A 17,264-nucleotide genomic window follows, 5' to 3' on the forward strand; every position below is an offset into this window, starting at 1 on the left:
GGAATATGCCACATGCAACAATGAGAAGGAGGTAATTGCGTGGGGTAACAACCGATGGTCATGCACAGTAACCCACCAAATATCCACCCTCTACGTGCTCCTTTCTTTTCACTTGTCTATTGATTGTTGATAAATTGATACTGTTTGGCCCTTGGGTAGTAGGGCCAAGAAAGCCTACTCTGCGGGCAGTTAATGGAACAATGTGGTAATGCATAATCTATGATTTTATTTTAAGGTTACAATTACTAACAATACATGTATTTGCCTGCAAAATTGCCCAGATTGTTTTTATTCCAATAAAGAAAATTTTGAATGAAAAAAAATAAAAAAATCCTTGCATGCAATTAATCTCATGAATATTAATTGAGGAGTATCCTGAAAATCCAACATGTTTCCGGCTGTCGATGCTACGCAGTCCTGGTATGGCTTGGAAGCCATCACCCCTCTGGCTAAATGAGTGCTGAAACCACCGCCTAAGCGAATGCCCACCACACCCAGTGTACTAATGCAGTAAGAAACTAACTTTGAAAGGCTTCCTTACCACCATCAACAACTGTGCCTTAGCATCATTGCAAAGTGGAGCTGTAGGCTTGTTTGCCTTCAGAGACACAGACACAGACACACACTGAAGCAGATTCAAAGTTCCATCTACAATGACTAACCGGATGCAGGTGCAGTTACATACACCATCAAGCCTAGACCATCCTAGTAGCATTCTAGTATTGAGGCTGACGGAGGGCAGCTCTCTGATGATATTGGTAACCTTGCTCCACAGTCCTGGTATGCTCCAGTCCCCCTTGAAACCCCAGAGTCAGAGACCCACTTGCTAGCAATGGATTACACACCCAGTTGGGATTGATCTGTAGAGGTGAAAGGGGCCCCTAGGGGTCCCTCGTGCTATGGAAACAAGGCAATGACCATACACGAAAAGATGCGCCAGACACAAGGTTTCAAATTCCCAATGCTAGGGTTTATTGCAAGCAAAAGATAGTATCAATTGGCCAATTCTGATCTCACGCCCCGCGATGTGAGTTTCCTAGACCTCGAGGGACGCAAGAGAGCGAATTACGTACATCAGTTACATATATACAAAATGCATATCATACAATCAGCAAAGTCATGTTCAACACGCATATCATACAATCAGCAAAGTCATGTTCAACACCCCTCTGTATTAAGTTCCTTTGAACTCGGGATGAGGATGGACATACCCGACAAGTATGACGATTATAATGCTTTCGATGTCTATTCTAGTAACAATGTGCAATTTAGAAAGTGCGGAGGCATCTTTTAGAACACGGTGGTTCTGTTCTTGGAAGCAATCTGTACATAGGGAAAGAGCCACATTCCAAGCTTTGCTATCTATGAGGTACTATTCGTGTCCTGGGAGCCGACACGTTCTAAAGGGTTTTGCGAGGGGGGGGCGTAAGAGAAGCATAATTCAAGCCTTTAACTGTATTATTGTAACATATTCTACCATCATACAAGACTGGATGGTAGCTGTGAAGTGATTAAATGCCCTGCAGCTTCCTCCCAAGGCTACAGAGAGGGAGCGTGGGCATTCCTCTCTGGGCTACTCATGAGGAGTTTCAGCAAACTCTTCAGTCCTGCGACCTTGTCCTTTCATATTCAGACAACAACGTTAACAGTTGAGCAGAGTAAGCAGAATCCGCAAGAATTGCAAGTAGCAAAGCAGTTTTTAGACAAAAAGCAATGAGCAATGGTTAACAAGCAAAATGGCGATTCTTACTACATTTAAAATGGCCGCTCGTCGGTCAAGCATAGTAGTTCATATTTCTCCAATTCGGTGCATAAGACGGTTGGCCCACGGCCATCAAGTTACATCTATCATTCAAATGAAGGGTATTCATTTTTCCAGATTGACAAACCCTCCTTTTGGCCGTGTGCCAAACGTCTTATTTATTAATTGTATCCTCCTCTTCTGAGGAGTCTGGGTATCTGCATCTGAATCATCTCCATCATTAATGTCTATCGCCATGAATTGTTTTACTATTTTTGTTTCCTCAGTGTCTCTGTTATTCCGGCCATGCGTTTGTTTTCCTCTCAACACCATGTGCATATATCCCTTAGTACATCCATCAGTTATTTCAGTGCATATTATTGGTAAGCATTGTATGCAACAGCGGCATGTTATGAATATCCCGAGTACCATCATTAGTATCGAAATTAACTTCCATCCCCAAGACCGCAATAATCCCCATAACCAGGATTCTATCCCCCAACCCCCTGCTTCAGTAGAGAGTGTGGAACTTATGACATGTAATTTCCGGATCGCTTTAAATATCGTAGGGGAGTAGTCATCTATATACACACAGCATGCCGTTTTTACGAACTTACAAACTCCCCCACGATCAACTAATATTATATCGAGAGCCATCCTGTTTTGTAGTGCCATCAGTCTTATTCCTTTTTCTTCTAACGTCATATTCAATAAAATATCCGTTGTGGAATCTATTGTTTTTTGTAATATTCCAGACAGTTTTCTTATATTGTTTCTATTTGGGACAAGAACGGTATAAATGATTTGGCTATATCCATTTCTATCATTCCATCCTCACTACTCCTTTGAGTTCTACCTTTTGTTCGTCTGGCTACTTCTGCTGTCTCCAAGAGGAACACTCCTGGAAACAGTAGACCTAGGTAGCATGTACCTCCCCAGTTCCTAGGTAACCATATACAAAATAAACAGGGTCTCCCACGTACACGGGTTCTATTTCATGTTTTAAAACCACTATGTTCAGGCAGTTGCTAAACGTTCCTACTTTATAGGAACCCTTTTTCTGTAGACATAGGGGAGCAGTTTTGGGGCTGTGATCCACTGTATAGGCAGGGGGCACAGCATCTTTGTTCCATTCATCCCTCATCCGAAATGTCATTACTGATGTTCTTTCTGTTGGCGGGGTTGGTCTATTCTGCCTATGTAATCTATCTAGTCTTGTTATTTTTCGTATATTCTTTCTCACGGGTTCTAGTGCAAATACGCGAGCTTTTTGGAATATGGAACAACCCACAGGTCTCATGATTACTTCCTCAAATTCATTCATATTGGTCTCATCTAGCTGACCCGTATTACTCTTGTTACATTTCCCAAAGAACATTGCACTTAACGTTACTTCACAGGAATAACTCAATGGCAATGGTTGTGCATACCAACCTATCCCTTTCCCACTGTGCTGTGGTAAATGGGCGCAAAACCAGCAATCTTTTTTCTTTAACACCGCATGGGTCATGTTCATGATGAGCAACAATGTATTGTTGCCGTAACCTTCTCTATGTCTTTCTTCCATTGGGGGCAAAGTACCAGTGATTACATGAACCGGGCTTTCAGTAGCTGTTTTTGGCAAAAGTGTTTCTAATGGGTGTACGTACTCCAGGAACCATAGTGTAATAGCTGTTATTGTTGGTACTATCAAACTTAACATTGGACCTATGTCCAAATCAGCATCTTATTCCTTTTACCATGCTTTTTCCCTAAATTTACAGTCTCTAAATCTATTATTTTTTTAGCAGGGGTGCAGGAGGAGGCTGAAACCGGTCTTGACTTGTTCTTCATCGTCCTTCTTGCTGGCGAAGTTCGTTGTCAATGTCTCTCGTTCTTGATGCCAGAAAAGTTCAACGAAAAATGTCACAGTTCAATTCTCCCAGCCTTTTCACAGCCTGGATCATTTATCCACTCCCGAGCAAGATTAGTTGTTCTTTCTCCCACTGCTCAGACGATTTCTGAACAGTTCTTTATTGATAGAGTACCATGTGCATCCAGCTTGTCCCGCTCTGGCTTAGGACACATGTACTTTATAAGCGCACCGAGGAGCTGTGAGTTTTGAATTGTTCGACTTGCACAATTCTCACACTTCTCTCCTCTACGCCCCTGGTTCCTACTCCATCCGCGAGTAGGACCAAAGGCCAAAAAGAAAAGCACCAAAGATCTGTGGATCACTTTGCCTGTCGAGGCCGCAGATATCGATTCACTCCTGCTATTGTATGATCCGTTAATAGTGCCCTTGCATTTCCAGTATCAGGCTAAGTGTCAGCCTGTGGCACAATGATGGGCAGCGATGGGCGTCGTGGCAATGATGTAGTTTCTTTCTCTGGCTTTGGTGCATTCGCGAGAACTGGTGGGCGCCAAAGGGGTGCACGCGTTGTCTCTGCTCGTGTTTGCAATGCAGGGTTTGCGTCGTTCGGAAGTGATGTTTCCGCTGAGCAATGTTGGGGCACTTTTCGCCCTTCCCCCTTACTGGCAGCCTCCTCAGGCTCTGTTTCGAGTTTCACTTCTCGTTTGCGCTTTGTTTCAACTTTCACTTCTCGCTCAGGCTGATGCTGTGGCACTGGACTGGCAACAGTTTCTTTAGTTTCCGAGACCGTTGTCTTTTTCTCGTCGTCTGGATCAGGCAAAGTTTTCAGTGACGCTGGGAACCTTCTGGCATGGGTAGCATGGATCCATGCCTTGCGTCCGTCCACTCGGATGGCCGTCTGTCTTGCCAAAAGTACTTGATAGGGGCCGCGCCACCTGGGTGCTAATGCTGTCTTCCGTTCAAAGTTTCTGATTAGCACCCAGCTCCCAGGCTCCAGTGAGTGCCCTGGTCCTGTATATCGCATCTGCAACGCCTCCTGCACCTGCTGATGAATCAAACACAACTTTTGTATTAAAAGTCCACAGTAAGTGCTTAACATAGGATGCTCGACCTCACATAATTTTCTGGGCTGCGGTGCGCACCATACATTTGCTGGTCTCCCCATTATAATCTCATAAGGGGAGAGCCCAGCCTTAGCCTGCACAGACGTGCGCATACACAACAGCGCTAGGGGTAATGCATCCACCCAAATCAACTTGCTCCCAGCGCAAATTTTCGCTATCTTTGACTTCAGGATTCCGTTGTGTCTCTCCACAAGCCCGGCAGAACTGGGATGCCTGGAACAGTGGAATCGCTTCTCTATTTGCAGACCTGCACAGATCTGTAGCACTACTGTGCGCACAAAGTGGGGGCCGTTGTCTGACCACAGGACACGAGGCAACCCAAACCGGGAGAAATACTCCTTCAGCATTACTTTTGCTGTGGACATGGCAGTACAGTCTTTTAATGGATATGCCTCCACCCACTTGCTGAATGCACAGATTACCACTAACACGTACTTGTAGTTCTGGCACCTTTCCATTTCTATGAAATCAAAATTGACCACCTCAAACGGCATAGAGGGTGGGCCGAAACTACCTGCTGGAGTCACGGTTCCCTTTCCTACATTGTGTTGCAGGCACGTGATGCAATTCTGCACTAGCCTTTGTGCATTCTTTTTTATGTGCACATTCTTCCATACTGTGGATAAATGCTGTACCATTTTCTTTGCACAAATGTGGGTAGGGCTATGCACCATTATAACCATTGCAGTTACGTAACAATTTGGCAACATCCAGTTCTTTGTTTCCTTGTCCACCCAACATCCTTCCAAATCTAACTCAGCAGAGCCCTTAGCCCACCCCTGAATCTCTTCGGTCGTAGCCTCAGCCTGCATTTCTTTGACTGTGGCAACTCCATTCTCCATCATACAAGATACTTCCTCAGTCTGTACGGTCATCATTTTATTCCCCAAATCTGTGGCCGTTTGCTTCGCAATCCTGTCTGCAAACGCGTTTCCCTCTCCCACTCTGCATGTTACTTTCTTATACGCCTCGCACTTTACTATAGCTAGGCGCTTTGGAAACGTGAGCGCAGACAATAATCGCACAATCAAAGGGCCATGCTGAATCTTGGCTCCATGTGAGGTCAAGAAACCCCTCTCAGCCCAAAGTCGGCCAAAATTGTGAACCACGCCAAAGGCTTACTGGCTGTCAGTATAAATATTTACGTTCAGATTCTCACAGAGTTCACAGGCTCGGGTCAGTGCTATTATTTCTGCGGCTTGTGCCGAATTGTAGGGGATCCTTCTGCTCTTTACAACTCTCTTTAGGGTAGTAATTGCATATGCAGCCGTTGATGTGCCATCAGGTAATTTAAAACAAGAGCCATCGCAAAATAACTCCCCATCTGGCTCTTTTTGTGGGATATCGCTCAAATCAATCCTTCCCTTTGTTTCTTCTTCAGTGATCATTAAAGAATCATGGGGTGGTGATTCGTTGTCACCAATTTCTGCTATGGGCAGTGGCATTAATTCTGCAGGATTCAATGCGCTACACCTCAATTTGGATGTGGGGTGCAAACAAGATGAGCTCATATCTTGTCAGTCTAGCTGAGGTGAGGTGTTGCGTCTGCGTCCTATTTAATAGAACGTCTATAGCATGTGGCACCATCAGAATTAAAGTGTGCCCCAATACCATTCCTTCCGTTTGTTTCGCTGACGCAGCAGCCGCTGCGACGGATCTCAAACATCGTGGTAGTGCGCGCGCTACAGGGTCCAATGCGCAAGAAAAATAGCCGCACGGCCTATTTCTTCCACCTTGTTCCTGTGTCAAAACCGCCAATGCACATCCTTCACTCTCACTCACAAATAGTCTGAAGATCTTTTTATAGTTAGGAGTGCCTAAAACTGGCGCAACACACAATGCAACTTTCAATTGCTCAAACGCTTTCTGACATTCCTCATCCCACTGCAAAGGCATCTCTGCATCCTTTTTAGTCAATTTTATCATCGGCTTCACAATCAACGCAAAATTACTGATCCACTGCCGACAATAAGAGGCCATGCCTATTACAGCTCTCGCTCCTTTTTGAGTTTTTCGGAATAGGCATACTAGAAATACTTTTTAAGCGTTCTGGTGTTAATCCTCTCCCTTCTTTCGAAAGTAGGTATCCCAAATAAGACACCTCCTTTTGATTATACTGGAATTTCTTCAAACTTGCCTTATGACCATGGGTCGCTAAATGTGTCAAGAGTAATACAGTACTTTCTTTGCAGATCTCTTTCATGTCAGCAGCTAATAACAAGTCATCTATGTACTGCAAGAGTACGCAACCTTCGGGTAGTTCTAGCATGTCTAGCTGCTCTTTTAGCGCTCTGCTGTAACTGCTCGGGCTTTCTGTGTATCCTTGTGGAATGCATGTGAATGATCGACCTCCTAGAGTGAACGCGAACAGCTATCTACTGCTTTTATCCACTGGGATGCTAAAGAATGCGTTCTTCAAATCAACTACACTAAAGTATTCTGCAGTGGCCGGTATCATTGTCAGTATTGTTGTGACATCTGGGACCAAAAGGGAATTGTGGGTCTACCACTTTGTTTAATGCGCGCAGATAAATTATGAAACGATAGGGTACTTCATTGCCTCCTTTCTTGTAAACTGGAAGAATCGGGCTGTTGCACGTGCTCCCTGCAATTTCCTCAACCACCCCCAATCTCACCAGGTCAGTAACAATGCTTTTCAATCCCTTCTCACCTTCAACAGAAATTTTATACTGGGGAATTCGTGGTAGTGTTACACCTTCTTTCAAAGTTATTTTTGCTGGCTCTATTTTCAAGCATCCTACATCATTATCATGCATTGCCCACAGACAGGTTGGTACTCCACTTAACTCTTCTGGCAACTCTTTTGACATGAATTCCGTCACTGGTGCATCGTGAGGCCACATCGTGAGGAACACCCCGTCTGCCGTACAATGTATGACTGCCCCCAAATTTCTCAACAAATTTAATCCTAGCAAGTTCTCTCCACAATTCTCTGTCAAAAGAAATGGACACTGCTCCATAAATGGTCCTATTGTAATTGGGACAGCTTCGGACATGGGGTTAATTACTGGTGTACCTGCGAACCCTACAGAAACATTCTTCTGCCCAGACAGTGGTATCTCCGGAACCAAGTGGTGGTCTATTGAACACTTCTGTGCCCCTGTATCTACAAGGAAACGGTGCTCCTTATTCCCGACTCATTTCTACGTAGGGTCCTCTCTGATTCACGGGAATAGACACTGGTTCCGACCCCTGTCGTGGGCTGTCCTATCGCGAAAATAACACATTGTCCGATGTGTAGTCACCGCTACTGCTATAGTACGTGTTTGGTTGTGTATCAAAAATATTCCCATTTCCCCCTCCATGTCCTCCACTCTGATCATTTCTCCGTTGGCCCTGCCCGTCCAGATTTTGGTTCGAAACACTTTGGTTCAATGTCTGGTTCTGTTGTGCTTGGTTTTGGCCATATGATTGGGTTTGAGTACCTCCATTGGTATATCCCTGCTGCTGCTGCATGTTACTTCCGCTTGGGCCATTCGACCCTTGATGTCCTCTATGAGGCCTTCTCGGACCAAACCCTCCTCTATTCTGTAGGTGCGGGCATTGCGCTCGCCAGTGTCCTTCCTCCTTACAGTACGCACATTGATTTAATCCCAATGACACCCCATGCATATTATTCAAATTTCCCCGGCCTTGTGCATTACCTCTATTGTATCCAATGACCTGCTGCAGTAACACCCCTACTATCGTTTGCATCGCTTCCCTTCTCATCTCTAATGGGTACCCATTACATATCTCACTTACTTCTTTTACTGACGTTCTTTTGTTTGGCATCCATCGCATTGTTTCCCCTACCCATACCTGCAATCTTTGTTTATCGCCTATCTGTCCCGGTACTGGCAAATGCTTTGTACCACCTGGAAAAACTCTCGGCCATGATTCTTTTATACTCAACCTTGACGCCTCCTTCCTACCTTTCTTAATAAACTCTCTACTATACTCAGGTGTAGCAAACATTTCAGCATATCTGTCTTCCATTTCATTTTTTACTTCAATCAGTTTGTGCACATGTTTTCTTACATCCTCATCTCTTTGCTCACTGCGTGTTAACTCATTCAAATCTAACAACCGCTATTTCTGCCTCTTGTCGTAATTCAATCTTTCTCTCTTTTTTTGCGCTTCAAGTTACCCGTCCAAATCCTGTTCCTTCAGCCCCGCCTCTCCAGTCTCAATCTCGACTTCGGGAGGGGCGGATGGTGCTGAATCTGTCTCTAGAGCGAGAGGTGCGGATGGGACAAGTGACACAGGTGGCATCTGTGAAGGGCCTTGCTGGGTGCTGGGAAATTGTGTGTCCGCGGTCTGCGCTTGTGGGAGTGCTCATGCTGTGGGCGGGGCTTGGGTTAACGCTTGCGTGAGGGGAAGTGCTCGGGCTGCGGGAGGGGGTATGAGAGCTATTGGTTGGGCCCGCGCAGTCACTGCTGGCGTGTTTGGTTTCGATTCTGGTTTTGGGCCTCGACCCGTGTTAGTTAACAAATGTTCCATTAATTCATCTGCTATGTGTAGTTCCCGCTGCGGGTATATTCTGTCTATGTTCATCTGGTCCCGTCTCCCTTCCCGTCTTAGACTCTCAGTCCACTCCTCCTCTTCCTTCTCATCTGCTATCTCAAGCTTCGTTTTATGCCTACGCGCATGCTTCTCTCTACTCCTTAGTCGGAGCATCGCTTCCCTCCTCCAATCTTTAACGGTCTCAAAAACTGCAGGTCGCGCTTTCTTTCTAATCAGCACCCTCTCTAGGTTATCTATCCTCCCAATCTCAAAACTACCAATAATCGGCCACTGATGGTCGGGTTGCTTTCTAGTTTGCCTATGCCAAATTTCACAAAATGTTATCGCACCCACACCATATTTCACATACATATCATAAGCCGCCGTTCCCCCAGGCGGTGCACTTTGGCCATATTCCAAGGACTGTCTAACGCAGCTGAAAAGCACCGCTAAAGTGGACAGTACTCCAGGCATGTTTCTTTAACCTTCCCCTTTGGTTAGCCACTTTTACCTGGACGTTTGAGTTTGCAAAATCAACAAACACTCTACCAAAAATAAGGTTTCTCTTTGAATCGGGGAATGACTCACCTGATAAAACAAGTCGCCTGTTCTAACGCAACCTCTCCCCACGTCGTGTCTGCGCTTCTCTGGCTTCTGCCTCGTCTCGGGAGCCTCGCCTCCTTTGCCCTCTGGCCCAGTAGGTTGATCAGGGATCAGATGTGTGCAGATCTGCGGAAGGAATCTCTCCTCTCTTCTACAGGGCGCCCCATACACTTCTTGATCCCGGCTCGCCCGTCCCGTCCTCGCCGTTCTTCCGCCTTTACTCCGTTACAACGTATATGATGGGGCAAGTGGGGGAGGGTCCCTATTCGGGCGCTATCTTGAAAGGGGCCCCTAGGGGTCCCTCGTGCTATGGAAACAAGGCAATGACCATACACGAAAAGATGCGCCAGACACAAGGTTTCAAATTCCCAATGCTAGGGTTTATTGCAAGCAAAAGATAGTATCAATTGGCCAATTCTGATCTCTCACCCCGCGACGTGAGTTTCCCAGACCTTGAGGGACGCAAGAGAGCGAATTACGTACATCAGTTACATATATACAAAATGCATATCATAAAATCAGCAAAGTCATGTTCAACACCCCTCTGTATTAAGTTCCTTTGAACTCGGGATGACGATGGACATATCCGACGAGTATGACGATTATAATGCTTTCGATGTCTATTCTAGTAACAATGTGCCGTTTAGAAAGTGCCGAGGCATCTTTTAGAACACGGTGGTTCTGTTCTTGGAAGCAATCTGTACACGGGGGAAGAGCCACATTCCAAGCTTTGCTATCTATGAGGTACTATTCGTGTCCTGGGAGCCGACACGTTCTAAAGGGTTTTGCGAGGGGGGGCCGTAAGAGAAGCATCATTCAAGCCTTTAACTGTATTATTCTAACATATTCTACCATCATACAAGACTGGATGGCAGCTGTGAAGTGATTAAATGCCTTGCAGCTTCCTCCCAAGGCTACAGAGAGGGAGCGTGGGCATTCCTCTCTGGGCTACTCATGAGGAGTTTCAGCAAACTCTTCAGTCCCGCGACCTTGTCCTTTCATATTCAGACAACAATGTTAACAGTTGAGCAGAGTAAGCAGAATCCGCAAGAATTGCAAGCTGCAAAGCAGTTTTTAGACAAAAAGCAATGAGCAATGGTTAACAAGCAAAATGGCGATTCTTACTACATTTAAAATGGCCGCTCGTCGGTCAAGCATAGTAGTTCATATTTCTCCAATTCGGTGCATAAGACGGTTGGCCCACGGCCATCAAGTTACGTCCATCATTCAAATGAAGGGTATTCATTTTTCCAGATTGACAGAGGTAGATGGTGGGAAAGTTTTTGACAGACCATCCTTACAACAGAACTGGAGACCACGCTTGCAGTGCCCATGAGGGAACGCTCATCACCACCTCTACTGCTCCTTGCATTTCTTTGGCAGAGTGCGGGAAATAAGTGCCAATAGGAATGGCCAATTCTTCCCAGTTTTCACTTCTGCAGAAAGGGATCCAAAGCAGCAACCTCAGGATGGAGTCTCCAACTTGGGGGTGGGGGGGAGAGCGGGGGGTTGGTGGGGTTCAGGCAGATTGTGAGGGACACATACAAACAGGGAATTTGAACGAAGAGTCTGTGTGAATTGGTCCTTGGAAAACAGACCTCACGTGCAGCTCTAGTCGCTGGAAGACCGGCTGTAGCCCACAGATACCATGAGTTGCAATCTGCCGCTGTGGTCAGTGAAGGTTTTAATTGGCAGGGTATCAAGGTTTACCCAGACAAGCTATTGAATGTCTAGCGAGGGAGCCTCTGAACTCCTAAAGATTAGATCTCCAACTATCCTTCTGTCCTCATCCTCCTCAACCTTTCTTCTGCTTTTGACATGAACCTAACAACCTGATCACCAGTCTCCGATACACCCCAGTCATCACGGATCAGGCTCTGGCGTGGCTACCTCCTTTCCTCTTGAACCCTCCTTCCCAAGTTGAACTTGGGATCTTCCTTTCCTCCATCACACTCAACATGTGGTGTTTCCAAGGGATCTATCCTCTCCCCCTGGTTTTTCAATGTCTATCTGGCCCCCTTTGGCCTGCCTGATCTCTACCTTTTTATCTAACTTTGTGTTATGCGGATGCCACTCCGCTCTCTTTCAGGCTACCCTTGGCCACCTCCTTGCTCATCCCTGACTGTCCTTCCGCTATTCAGACATGGTGCGCCTCTACTGATCTCTGCCTTAATGCCAGTAAGATGGAAATCGTTATCATTGGGACCCCTACGCCTGCTTTGGCCCTGTGCCCTCTTGTAAAGCAAACAACCTCAGGGTCATCTTCGACTCCACTCTCTACTTCTCTGCACACATGACGGACATCTCCAAAAAGTTCAATTTCCAACTGCACCTCCTCAGAGGTATTCTACCCTTTCTCACCTACCCCCATAAGCTCACTGTCTCCAGAACCCTGGTTCGGTCTAAGGCTGGACTATTGCAAAAGACTTTCTAAATCTACCAAACTCTACCCTCTGCCCACCTCTACCCTCTGCCCATTGCAACTCATCCAAAACAGGACTGCAAGACTTACCCTTGGCCTCAAGCCCAAGGATATCTCTACGGCTCTGAAACTCCTCCACTGGCTCCCGGTGGAAGCAAGGATCAAGTTCAAGATTCTCTGCATCATCCACAAGGTCTTCTGGGTCTGGGCCCATACTATCTCCAAGTACCTTCCCTTCCAGAGCCCTCTGCTTGTCTGTTTTCCAAATCTCTGTGGTTGAGTTGCTTCTCCAAGCAGAGACTGGGTGGGTAGATCTTTCCCTCTGCAGGTGCCTCCCTGCCTCTCTCCGCCTTAAGCTGGACTTCAAGTTCAGGAAGCTTATCAAGACATTTTTTCTCCTCTGCCTTCTCGCTGCCTCTCCCCTGCTAACCTTTCCCCACCACCTTTTCTCTCCGCCTTCCCTCTGCTATCCTTCCCCTTCCTCCTGCTCAGTTACGTGCTTGGCTGCCTCTGAGTCATATAGGACACCTGATTTGCCCCCCACCCCCCCCCCCCCCCCGACTGCCTCTGGCCAGTCCGTAGCACTTGCTCTCGGCCCCCCCTGCACTGCCACCTGGCTTTCCTTGCACTTCCAAGGCATGTTCAACTTGGAGGCCCGGTCTTCTATCAGGCAGGAATGTTCTCCAGTGTGTGCACGCGGACATCTACTCGGTCTTATTGATGGATGCCCTAAAAAGAGTACCTTCAAGAAAGCCGGTTAGTTTTGGACCATGCAAGATACAGACAAGACAGACCTACCATCTGCCAAATAGATTCAACACCTACTATTGTGATCCAAATGAAGATACTTGTTTATGTCCTGATGAGGGCATGGGTAGAGAAAGTACACCCAATACCATGCCCGAAACTAAGAGTAGCCATCACAACAATGCAAGCTCCATTTTTTAGGATATCGATTGTTCTTTTTTGGTTACAAAAATAACTGTGGCAATTGAGTCTATCAGAATAAAATTGATGATATATGCCAAATATATTAGAACATTGATGCATTGATAGACAACTAAATATCACGCTGCATCATAGGTCTATTGGTTGGACCTTATGGTTTTCAGACATTATTATTGCGAGTTTTTTGCACAGGTAGGATTGGTTTGTGAAGGAGTAGGTATGCAAGTGATTTGGATGATTCGGTATGTCGGATTACAATATGGTATTAGGTCAATAGGATGAAAGTGCTCAAACAGACTTTATGGTATGTCTTTCATTAATGTTTTAATGATTGCTGCGTTTGTACAACGTCTTTATGATTTCAAAATAAGAATAAAATAAGCAATTGCAAAATAAAATTGAATTCATTCTTAAGGAAGGAATTGTAACGTATATCTAGGAATAACTTGAATGCAATGAGAGTCTGTACATCTTTTGTATACCTGTACTTGTGACAACTTGGAGGCCCTGCCTTCCTTGCACTTAACCCAGGGCACTGTTCCACTGGGTGCACTCCCCTCCCCCCCACACTTCTTCTCCCCTGCACTTGTCTGTGCACTTGCACAATCTAAACGATACTAGGCCTAGGAAGATCGTTTGTCTTGTTCTCCCCAGTTTTCCTCTCCCTGTCTGGTTGCACCTTGAAAGGTGGGCAGACGAGGGGTGGGGGAGGACACAATCCCCCATGACCATTTTAGGTGAATCAGCTCCAACTACATTACAGCGGCCTAACTAGAAAAGTTCACTTGGTCTACCTCTGGGTGTGAGCATAGAGGACCTTGCTCCTCAAATTGGCCTATCAATCGGTCAAAGGCATGAGACACGCACTTGGCCATATTTACTGGTGTATGCACCAACCCTTGTGAAGGGCCTTGGGGTAGGCTTTGAGCCTTTTACAAACCAATGTGCTACTCTTTGACGCTTTCTATAGCATGATGTTGCGTCTCATGTGTCTCACCAGATCACCAAGTTCAAACGGAATGGGGTTTGGATGTTCGCTACCCCTTCTTTATTGAGCTCTCCATGGAAGCCAAGCAACTAGTGACAGGTCTTGATCATACTGCCCCTCATTCACTTACTATTCGGGGTCAACATACACCATCAGGCTATATTCCATGTTGGGCAAAACCTTTGCATGTGGCAACTGCCAGTTCCATATTGTGCCTGCACTCTGGTCCCACAGATGTCTTAATATCTACCTCTTTTTTTGGTGAGTGTATGAGCAGGCTCCTGTGTAAGGGCATTCCTAGATTGCTGGCAAAGGAAGATCACAGTCCTGCCTCTGGCCCACTTCCCGGAAACTGTCTCACCCCAGCAGGTTTTTTTAAGGCTGCAACATTTTTTTCAGAATAGGTGAGCGTGCATGTGGACGATTCACAGCCGTCATACTGAAATGGCCGCCAGCAGAAGCCAGGCCCCACTTCCCAGAGTAGAGCCATACAATTACCTGCATAAAGAGTTCCTCTCCAACGCTCCTCTGTAGAACAAGTGCTGCCTGATCAGCACTAGGGTTGGCACAACAGGCAGCAATTCACGGCGCACACCTGCTAGACACTGTGAAACTCTTTGAAGAGGAACATGTATTTGACCCCCAAAAAAAAAATAATCTCCTCCCCTCAGAACTTAATGCATCATCCCCCCTACCCAGACTCGAAAACCCATTACTCCAATCAACTGCAGGAAAGCCACCCGACTGAGCTCCACTGCAACACCTGGTCATACACTTAAGAAACAAATATTCTACCCGAGTAGCTGACTACCCCACCTTCACCACTTAGAACAGTACAAAACTATGCACAATGCTCCCAACCAAGAGAAAATCGGTACCCATCTGCTGCTTCAGCAGCGAAGGAAGACGAAATGAGTAGGATCCAAAAAGGGTTTAATATGGAAGGAAAATGCTGATTGGGCAGTGTAACTCACATGCTTGAATGGCATGAAACTATTTCCCCCAGTGTTATGGGAAATTTAGATTTGTTTCAATAGTGCACTTAGTTTGGTCTAGCTTTCATATTAAAAAAAGAACAGCATAATGATCCCCTCTGGTTTCGACATAGAATCTCCATACATGTGAGCTCAGCCTAGTCACACCAGTATTCACAAGGCCGCCCAAACATACGGTTTGTCTGCACCCGCTTCCCCTCTTTCCCCCCTCCAGCCTTATAGAGAAGAACCAAACATGTGGATGAAAGCCACCACTGATCTTCTGGAGGATCAAGCCCAGCATTTGGATGAATGCCACCACCGATCTCGCAAGAACTGGAAATGTGAACAGGGCCCGATTGATCTTCGGAATGCAATTGTCCCAACGGGTGTCACTTTCCTATTCCTAGCTTAAACAGAGAAGGGCATGGCAGGCAACAGACTCAGTCGAAATGAGCCTCGGACCCAATCAGTCTTCAATAGGTTTGCACCTACCATGACCGACACTATCCAATCTCTTCACCCCTCACCGAGAGCAGCCTTTCAATGGCAGTTTAAGTCATTCAGGTTACAGTGCTTGGAGTAAACTTCTGAAGTGCAGGACTCTTTGGGAAGAAACCTCAAATCAGAAATCAAGACTAACAATTACAGAGACAACGGTTTCAATTGTCTGGTTTTTCTTTAAAGTGTAATGCCATCTGTGTCTGAACGAGTGATGTGAAAAACAAAATTACCATCACCAAAGCTTGTAAATAAAAAAGGACATAGGTATCAATGCGTTTTTTTAAATCAACTTTTAGTACCCTTGGCTAACATGGTAAAAAAAGAAATGAATGGGATTTTTTTTGCGAGAGGTAGGGTAATTCTTACAGGGAACTTTAATTTAGCATGGGACCCCGAAAAAGATGGTAGCCATGAGGATCTACCACAATCAGGAGGCCCCTTCCGAGAGGGCGAAACACTGCATGGCTGACTAGCTCTGGTAGACTCCTGGAGGAAAGAGGGCACACCTACGCCCATGTCCACATGTCCTTTTCAAAGATTGATTATGCATTGGTGTCTCATACCCTTTTAGGATATGTGGGGGAGGTAGACTTGTGAGTAATAGTGTTAGATCGCGCGCCCATTAGTATTACACTTACACAGGAAGAAGGTTTCCAACACCTCCTTAAGGATCGGGTGATACGTGATGACCAAGGCGAATGATGAAATAATTATTTTGCAAATGATAGTGCACAGGGGGACGGAAGAGCATATTGTTTGGGACGTATTTAAGGCTACAATGAGGGGGGAGTTGATAGCTAAGAAAGTGAAAAGGGATAAACAGGTGCATGAGATGCAAAGAGAAATCGAAGACCAACAGGTAACGGCCAGAATGGAGAAGGACTTGAGTAATGCGTTCATGAAGGAAAACAGGCTAGTCAGGGGCCAAGTACTTCAAACCAGGAAAGCCGAACAATCCCTCTTATACCTTTCTTGCTCTAAGAGCCTTACAAAAGCACAATAAAAAAAAGACCTACAACTGAGATATTACAAAGCGAATAAGGCAGATAAGACTCTTAGCGAGACAAGTAAGGAAGAAAGAAGCATCTAGGACCATTCTGAAGATTAGAACAGGCCAGGGAGGGGTGTTTTCTTCCTCAAAAGAGTGCATCATAGGCACCTTTAAACCTTTATTTGGATCTATACACCTCAAACTCGCTAGAGGGGAAGGCACAGGGGGTGTTCCTGCCGGAATGCCCCTACAGAAGATCACGACAGGGGGAAAAGGAAGAACTGGTAGGGGACATCACCCCAGAGGAAGGGAGGGCCACGATTTTATTGTTACAAAGTGGCAAGGTCCAGGGCCAGATGGTTACACATGAAGTTTCTATAAAGGAGGTGCCAATTCCATTGCTGGTACCCCCATTTAACTCCTTTTGGAAAGACTGGACAAATTGCCCAGTCTACAGAGGAGGTCAAAGTAGTCCTGCGCCCCAAGCACAATAAGGATGTTTAGCTATGCGAGTCATATCGGCACATAGCCCTAATTAACAAGGATGCGAAATAATACATGCCAAGTTCTTAGCTGGACAAATTGCTCCCCAAGCTGACTGGCCCGGACCA

At 45.9% G+C, this 17,264-nt stretch overlaps 1 protein-coding gene across 6 annotated transcripts in view; it reads right to left on the reverse strand.

Annotated features, from left to right (window-relative positions):
- UNG (uracil DNA glycosylase) overlaps positions 1-17,264 on the reverse strand; it is a 204,555-nt gene that overhangs the window by 127,814 nt on the left and 59,477 nt on the right. The window contains exon 2 of one of the 6 annotated variants that reach the window (XM_069619435.1): positions 976-4,638. The exons of the other annotated variants lie outside the window; for them this stretch is intronic. Within the exon in view, the coding sequence (XP_069475536.1) occupies positions 4,042-4,638 (597 nt within the window). The 3' untranslated portion in view covers positions 976-4,041. Of the gene's footprint in view, positions 1-975; positions 4,639-17,264 lie in introns of those variants that run through there. 6 annotated transcript variants of the gene reach the window in all.

This window comes from Ambystoma mexicanum, chromosome 10, assembly GCF_040938575.1.
Source record: "Ambystoma mexicanum isolate Mex_15411 chromosome 10, UKY_AmexF1_1, whole genome shotgun sequence".
Classification (NCBI taxonomy): domain Eukaryota; kingdom Metazoa; phylum Chordata; class Amphibia; order Caudata; family Ambystomatidae; genus Ambystoma; species Ambystoma mexicanum.